The sequence below is a fragment of the Nilaparvata lugens genome, unplaced genomic scaffold (genome assembly GCF_014356525.2).
Source record: "Nilaparvata lugens isolate BPH unplaced genomic scaffold, ASM1435652v1 scaffold4127, whole genome shotgun sequence".
In the NCBI taxonomy this organism is placed as follows: Eukaryota; Metazoa; Arthropoda; class Insecta; order Hemiptera; family Delphacidae; genus Nilaparvata; species Nilaparvata lugens.
The window spans coordinates 12,369-21,172 of NW_024090546.1; the positions used below are offsets into that span (position 1 = coordinate 12,369).

The window sequence follows — 8,804 nt, forward strand, 5'->3', positions numbered from 1 at the left end:
ACCTCCCAATAATAAGAATTCTTATATTCAACTTGAATTTTACAATAAAGTTTATCCTAACATATAATACAAGGTTTGTTTGATTGCAGCATAAAATGATTTTTGTAGACACTGAGAATTCAGACGCTGAAATTCTATCACTCAGTTTATGACAATTTTTATTATTACTAATCCAAATTTAGTTAAAAGACAAATATATTATTATTAAAATACAAAGCAAATCTACCTATCAAGAGTAGTCTCTCAAGTTTATTTGATATGATATTCTTCGAAAGCTATCCAATATTATACCGAAATATTTTTACGAGTTGAGATGCGTGCACTGATATGTTCAAACAGAATACTGCATGTTGATGCTACGTCATAATGTGCAATATTTTACATAGGATCCAATTTTACAAGAAATATTTCAATTTGGATTGGATATTTGGGTTAAAGTTCCAGACTTTTAGTATTTTAGTATACTTTTAGTATTTTCTCACTTTAGAATAAATTTATCAGTAATGCATGCATAGATCTCACCCGAGTTCGATGTTCAACGTATTTGCATGTTATCTTGGTATAGTTCGTATTCACTGATAATTTCAACATAAAACTCACTATTGATCAAAAACTTTTTTATACAGACGTTAAAGAGTTAAATAATCGTTTATGAATCGGTGAATGAATTTTTGTAAAATTTTATGAATTTCAGGCTGGACCGGTGTAGCTACTTGGAGATGGGTGGCCAATGATGATACCTGCGGTATTTGCCGTTTATCGTTCGACGGATGTTGTCCCGATTGCAAACTTCCCGGAGATGACTGTCCTTTAGGTGGGTAAAAATAATTTAAATTAAGCATAATAAATAATAATAAATAAATAAAGCCTTTATTTAGTCTCCAAACAACATTCTTCAATACATCATTAGAAAAACAATTTACAATCTATTACAAACCATTCATCTTCAGTTTTCAATACACTAGAGAAATTCTTCTTTTATTATATAATACATATATAAATCTTCAAATGAAATAGAGTCCGTACAGTCGTACAAATTTAGTTTTTACTCCTGTTATACAGGAGTATTTTTTTCCTTCCTCGAGCAAAATGAAAAATGATAGTCTATGAAATTCAATGAAATCCAAAGAATAATATAATAAAACAATAATTTCCTTTTCCAATACATAAATTTGTTAATTTCTCTGGAAACTAGGCCCCCTAGCGGGCATAGGCCTCCCCCAGGTTTTTCCATCTCTGCCTGTTTTTCGCCGTCTCCATCCAGTTTATACCTGCAGTCTTTAAGATATCATCCTTCCATCTGGCTTTCTGTCGACCTACTCTTCTTGTTTTCCACGTTGGCTCCCAACTGGTGACTTTTCTCGTCCATCTGACGTCTTCTAATCTTGCGATGTGGCCAGCCCATTTCCATTTCAGCAACTTCACTGTTTTTGTCACATCCTCAAGGTTTGTAATACTTCTTATAAAAGAGTTTTTTTTTTTTCAAATCAAATCAAATTTTATTCACAATTTCAAAAAAAACAATTTAGGGTCCTGCCAAACCTGTAGGTTTTTCGGCGGGTGCCCAATCACAAAAACAATATTAAGAACATAATTAGGTAAGTTTACTAGGAATTTTTATGACATTCGAAGTTCGAAATAAATAAAGAAAAAGACAAAAATATAATAAAAAAAGTTCCTGATTCTTTGTTCTCTTTTTATATTCAAGATGCTTCTTTCCATTGCTGTTTGAGTGACTTGAACCTTTTTCAGCGACGTTTTCTTACAAGCCCAGGTCTGTGCTCCATATATAAGTGTTGGCATTATACATGATTTTATCACTTTGGCCTTTGTTGAAATATTGAGCTCTTTATTTTTCATAATACATTTCAAAGCCCAATACTTCTTCCATGCTATGTTGCATCTTCTCTTCACTTCATTTTGTTCCCTCGTTGCAAATGAGAAGCTTTGACCCAGATAAACCACTTCGTTTGTCAGACTCAACATTCTACCCCCAATCTGTATTTCACAGTTTTCTCTGTTGGACATAATGAAGGTTTTATCCGGATTGATGATGAGTCCAGCCTGTTCACTGGCGCTTGCGAGATCCTCCAACATAACCTGCAGCTCTCGACTTGACTTGGCAATAACCACGATATCGTCAGCGAAGCGAAGATGATTTAGATTTTCTCCATTGATATTGATGCCGAATCTCTCCATTTTAATAATTTGAAAACCTCTTGAAGAGCTGCGTTGAACAGTATCGGTGATGCCGGTCGCCTTGCTTCACTCCTTTCTAGCTTGAAATAATTGCCTGGTTTTTCAAGAATTACCCTTGCAGTACTGTTTTCATAATAGTGCTCCAGTATATTCATATAAATCTCTGGAACATCTTGATTTCGAAGGGCTGTGAACAAGAATGCATGGCTTATACTATCGAATGCTTTTCGGTAATCAACAAATGCCAAATATAGACCAATTTGATACTCCGAACATTTTTCAATGAGTTGATTGACGACTTGGATAATATCAAGTGTTGAAAATCCTTTTCGGAAACCAGCTTGCTCGACAGGTTGTTGTGTTCAAGTATCGGCTGGATGCGGTTTGTCAACAATCTCATAAACAATTTTCCTATGGATGACGTGATGCTGATGGACGGAAGTTATTGATGTCATAGATGTCTCCTTTTTTATATAGAAGTATCATATCGGCTGATTTCCACTGATGAGGGATCTGCTGTTCTTTCAATACTCTATTGAATATGTTCACTAATAAGGCTATTATCACGGGAGCAAGAGTTTGAATCATTTCGTTTGTGATTTTATCGTTACCAGCCATTTTGTTTCTTTTTAGTGATTTAATGCAATCCATCTAATCCATGCAAATCTGGTATAGTATCTGTGATGGAAGCAGCGTTTGAGATTTCGAAAGTCGCATTCCCAGTACATTTGAATAACTCTTTGTAGAATTGTGTCGCTCTTCCAATTATACCTTGTCTTCTTCTATCTATTTTTCCATGTTTATCTTTCAACCCTGTGTTCCATTGAAGACCGTACGATAATTTTTTTTTCATTTGTTTAATTGAGCTAGTTGACTCTAAGGCTTCTGATATGATTCGATCTTCATGAATTTTTAGGTCATTTCGGATATGGAATCTCGCTAATTTGCATAGAAGGTTATACTCAATTTTTCCTCTACAGTTTTTGGATTTTTCCTCTTCATAGCTTCTCTCGAACAAATTATATTTTTCGTGTTCTGTGAAATTTTTGTTGGTCTCGTCGATGCTGATTGTTTGAAAGAACTCACAACCAGAGATTCCATCAAATTGTATGATTCCTGCAGTGTCAGGTGCGATTCATTTTTAATTATATGTCGTACATTTGCCGCTAATTCATGTGTCTCTGTTTCATTCAGTGCCAGCATTTTAACAACATTTTTATTCCTTGTACGCCTCGGTCTCAATGAATTCCATTCTTTAGACAGTATGATAGTTATCAGTCTGTGGTCTGTGAAGAATTTAATTTTTCCGGTGACGTCGAACTGTTTCACGAGGCCTCTATACGCTGTCAAAACATAATCAATTTCACTTTTTGTTTGCTGATTCGGAGAGATCCATGTCCACTTTCTTCCTCTTCTTTTTTTGAAAAATGTATTAATCACCTTCAACCCTTGTTGAAAACAGAAATCAACTAGCATTTGGCCTGACTCGTTTCTCTTTCCATATCCATATTTACCTACGACATTCGCCTCGTTGTCTTCCTGAAATCCAACTTGTGCATTGAAATCTCCTAGTATTATCGTAGAGTTTTTCCAATTATTGCTTTTATCTTGAGACAAGATCGTAGAAAGAGTCTCGTAGAAAAGTTCTCGTTCTATCACATCTGATTCAGCTGTAGGAGCGTAAACTTGATAAATATTCAACGTTTTACAGATTCCAACTCTCAGTCTCAACACTGCAATTCTTTCTGAGAAACCCTTGAGTTCGATTATTTTTTCTTTTAAATGTGTCTTTATTAAAAATCCAACTCCTTTCTGGCCTTGTGTCTCGCCAAAGTGGTAGAAAAGGAATTCGCTTTTTCTGTATATAATTTTTTCAGAATTTCTCCTTACCTCTGCTAAACCAAGAATGTCTATATTTGTTTCTTGTAATGCTTCTTCTAATTCATACAGTCTGTCTTCTGTACGAAGAGTTCTTACATTTAGTGTTCCTATCACTAATCCTGGGGGGTTACGGTCACAATTCCCCTCGGTGACCAACCTTTCTGGGGATATTTTATTTCTTGAATCTCTTGCTTTTAATATCATCCCGTTTTTGTTGGTTGGCAGCCTAGTTTCCATTAAACGCTATTCATTCCTATCCAAGTTCTTATCCCTACTTTTCATCTGGAAATAGTTGTCTATAGGACCCTTTTTCTCTACACTGCTACTTTCCTTTCCTGTCTTTTCGGGTACTATTTCCTTCTGTTTCTCATTTGATGCCCTTATTTGTTTTGCCTGGCTTTCCTCACTCGTTGGAGAAGCACTTAACTCTCTTTTTTTATTTCCTTTCTTATATTCCATCACGACTAATTTATCGTACTTGATCACGGCGTATTTACCTTCTTTTCTGGCTGTTACTAGATCGTTTTTAAGGCTCTTCCTAATTTGTTGAACGTCCTCAGGATAGTCTTCAGAGACAGAAATATTAGATCCTTTCAATTTCTTACTATTCTTCAAAACTTCCGTTTTTTTCGACAGCGTTGTCAGTGCCAGAACAATTGGTCTGGCTGTATTATCTTCGTTTTTTCCTATTCTTCTGACAAAGTCCACCTCCCAGTTTTCAATTCTTACATCGAGTTTTCCTCTTATTAGTTCAATAACCAAACTTCTTAGATCGCTCGTATTATCATTCTTCAGCCCGTGTACAACTATGTTTCTCTCCCTGACCTTTTTTTCCAATCGACTTATCTTCTCCTTCTGCTCTTTAAGTGTTTCGTTGATATTGAGTAGTTGTTCCTTCATAACATCTGCAACCCTGTCTGTAATGACACTCACCTTCTCATCAAATTCGGTTTTAAGCTCTTGCTTTAAATCTGCTTTGAATCTATCAAGCATACTGACGAGGTCTTTAGACTCCATTTCTTGTCCTTCTTTGTACTTACAATGCTATACAGTTAAATATTTTTCTTTTCTATTCAAAGTTACTCCGTTCTTTAAACACTCGTTGCTGTATGTAAAATTCGGAATATCTGTAAACAAGCCGTCGATAGTCGTGATAAAGAGCTTAGCCGTTCAACAAGAAGAAAATAACAACGAAGATATTATAAAATAAATGCTGGTTCCTCCCGAATTCTTGAGATAAGATAATATCGTTATGTAGGTCAGTAGGACTTGAATACCGTAATCATCAGTGAAATTTTCTACTAATAGTTTGATAATTCACTCCCAGATGGAGTCAGGCACTGAAGTATTCCAATCTCCGTCAAAACATCCCTCAATCGTGGCCTTCTTCCCATCGAGGTAAATTCGTTGTTTACTCGTTGGCACTAACTGAGTCCAAAGTACACTTCTCTTTGAAATACTGTATTAATTGTATGCCTGACGAAAAATGGCTGATCGCAATGTTAGCTTCTAGTGGGAGATGTTGTTGTAAGAAACTACTTGCTACTCACAGGTGCGTTTGTTTTCAGCCGTTCTCCCGTGTCGATCCTGCGACGAGATGATTATGGAATCGATTGAGCACAATAAAACTTGATTTAAGAATTGTTTCACTAATAATTTAACTTATTTTTCGAGAGCTTACTAATTTAGAACTTTTCAACTGCAACCAGTGTTGCCAACCCAAATTAAGGATAGATCTTCTTATATGGCGCTACAGCCCATGGTGAGCCTTGGCCTCCGCAACTACCAACCTCCACGCATCTCTATAATTATTGACCATGCCTCCCCTCACTCCCAAACTCCTCACATCATTCAACAATTGAGCAAAGATTTATCTAATAAAAATACTGATTTCTTAGTAGATTTGTTGTAAAAAGCGACACGATCAATCCACTTTCGCCCTTTCAAAGTGTTGTTGAAGAATAATAAATTTTATAGTTTTTAAATTTTCCTACTAAATATTATTATTTTAATTTGTAGAATTTTGGTAGCAATAACATGTGTTAGCCTACCATATTTATTGAACAGTGTAATTTGTTTTTAGTATTAACCTTGACATGTTATACTTAGTTTAACATAATTTTATATTTATCCTGACAGGAAAACATTTGTTCTGATTTGATAAATCTTGGAAATGTTTGGAAAGACTTTGAATGTTTGCTTGTCTGTTTATTATTAAGACACTATTCTTGTTCATAATATTTTTGAAATAATGTGAAATTCTTTATTCTTCTATATTTTTTTGAGAACAATTCAAATTGCAATGCTGGGGGGTGGCCTAATAGGTCGAAAAGTTTGCTATCATGTATGCTATCCTATTAGAAAGTAATCTGTGTCGGGTAAGACATTCGTTTCCTCAATCGTGACTAGAGATCTGGTTTGACTGTTCCTCAAAGTGAACCTGGCTTGGTCTTTGTCGTCGGGGTTGACTCTATTCTATTGACTCGCGATTCACATTGGTGAATCGTGCAGCTGAATTGGCGAGAAAAATTAAGTTTCAGCTACCGATTTATGTCTAGTACTTCATTATTAAAATAATTTTTATTGAATAAATAAACTATTAGATCCCAAAAACCCAATTACATTATTGTTATGTGATTTTAATCTTTGTTCCGTATAGGCTAACCTGTGTGGGGTCACTTGAATATTATATATTATATATATATATAGTTTATTACATGAGAACAAAAATGTGTTGATTAGATCCATCTACAACCATTGAAGCCAATGAAACTTCAAACTTTATATACTGCATAATATTGATCATTCGCTCCAATGTCTATCTCAACTTTATGAGCTTTCTTCTGTATTCAATTTAACAGAAATTGTTAAATAAATTACAAAAAGCTCTTGAACAAGGAATTGTGAACGAGATTGGTGCAATACCTACATGTCGTGTCGACAATCTATAGAGAAGTTTCACTTTAAAATGTCAGTATTGTTTTCTGAGGATTGTTGTCAGTTAAAAGTGAATCTCGCTATTCAAGAAGTCGTGCGAAAGTTCTAGGAATACCACAATTATTGCAAAAGAGGTCATTACGAATAAAAATTGATTAAGTTAAATGACAGAGGATAATAGTAAGTCATAACTCCGTACAGTTATTATAGCCTACTGTAGGCTATATTTCATCAAACAAAAGAAGGACTGGAAATTCTTTACCAAACTGTGTTTTTCATTGTGTAGTTTTATATAACGCATACAAATTTTATATGTATAATGTATTATCGATCAATATCTATAATTGATTCGATTCAATGTGAACCTCAACTTTTTAAGCTTTACTGTATTTAATTGAACAAAAATTATAACTATTATAAGAATTGAAGCATCAGGAAGTTTGAACATTTTTCCAGTTAACTTGATAAAAGTTTGTTTACATATTCTACTTTTGTAATATTTATTCATTTATATATTTTTTCCTTGTTTTTACAGTTTGGGGTCAATGCTCTCATTGTTTCCATATTCATTGCATCATGAAGTGGCTGAATTCTCAACAGGTGCATCATCAATGTCCTATGTGCAGACAGGAATGGAAGTTCAAGGAATAATTTGTTCATACTCTGGTGTTTCTTAAAATATTAAAGGTGAATTTGAAATCTATTTTTTTATATTTTTATGCTTGTACTCATATCAATCTTACTAAATGCATGAGTTTCTTCTGATTTTTTAAATTCAAATGTAGATTTCAGAAATTATAAAACACAACATACATGAATCGATTTAATTAAGAAATGATTTTACTCCCTATATATAGGCCTAAACACCACCTTATAAAGAAAAACTTTAAATTTGGTTGTCAAATCAAATATCAGAAGAATTTCCATCCATATCCATTACTCTAGACGTCTCTAGGTATAAAAATAAAATACAGTACTTATAAAAATATCCATAATTCTGATTTTTGTTAGATATTATTAAAACTTACGCTCATTAGAAATGGGTAATCCCCAGTTATCCGTTGAGCCTAAATAAACTTTTTTCACACTTGGAAGTTGGAACTTGCTAAATTTATCTGTATTCCCCAGCATTTGAAAGATTTATCTCGTCCGTCACTTCTATTATTGTAACCCCTGCTACATACAGAATTTTGACATTTCCAAATAATCAAATTTAGAATCTCCAGTCAATCAATTTTTTATTGTCAAGAAACATAAAAATGTTACAAACAACGTCATTTTCTCCAATAGCTTTTACAAAGACTGACAATACAATTAGTAACAGTGAAAATAATACAATATAATATAATAGCAGACACCACGACGCCTAACAACAAATAAAATTTTATTGTCGAAAAGCCTTTACAGCATAGACAACGTCAATATATAACATAACAACGATAAGTTCAAGTCACACACTTCTACAGTAGTATATACACAATGCTCATGTAATGATGGTTAATATTAACAAATAGAATAACAACAACAATAAATACATTTGGACGTTTCTACTATAGTATCACAGTTGAGTGATGAAGAGAAGTTGAATTTAGATAACAAGATAATCAAACTAACCAACACTTATAGACAGGTACTAATTATTTACCAACATATATTTACTAGTGCCGTGCTACCAATTTTTCCTTAATTGGCTGGATAGCATTTAACACCTATTAACCTAAGGATAGTTGTCGGCTCCAATGTAATAGATTCTTGATAAACTATGAATGGATCTATCGCCTATGAAT

At 33.8% G+C, this 8,804-nt stretch overlaps 1 protein-coding gene across 1 annotated transcript; it reads left to right on the plus strand.

Moving 5' to 3' along the window:
* Positions 1-687: 687 nt before the first annotated feature.
* On the plus strand, positions 688-7,830 carry LOC120355673 (anaphase-promoting complex subunit 11-like; the record flags this gene model as incomplete). Its single annotated transcript, XM_039444299.1, has 2 exons — positions 688-814; positions 7,553-7,830. Coding segments are annotated over 2 exons (243 nt in total), but the record flags the coding sequence as incomplete, so codon positions are not given.
* Positions 7,831-8,804: the final 974 nt, after the last annotated feature.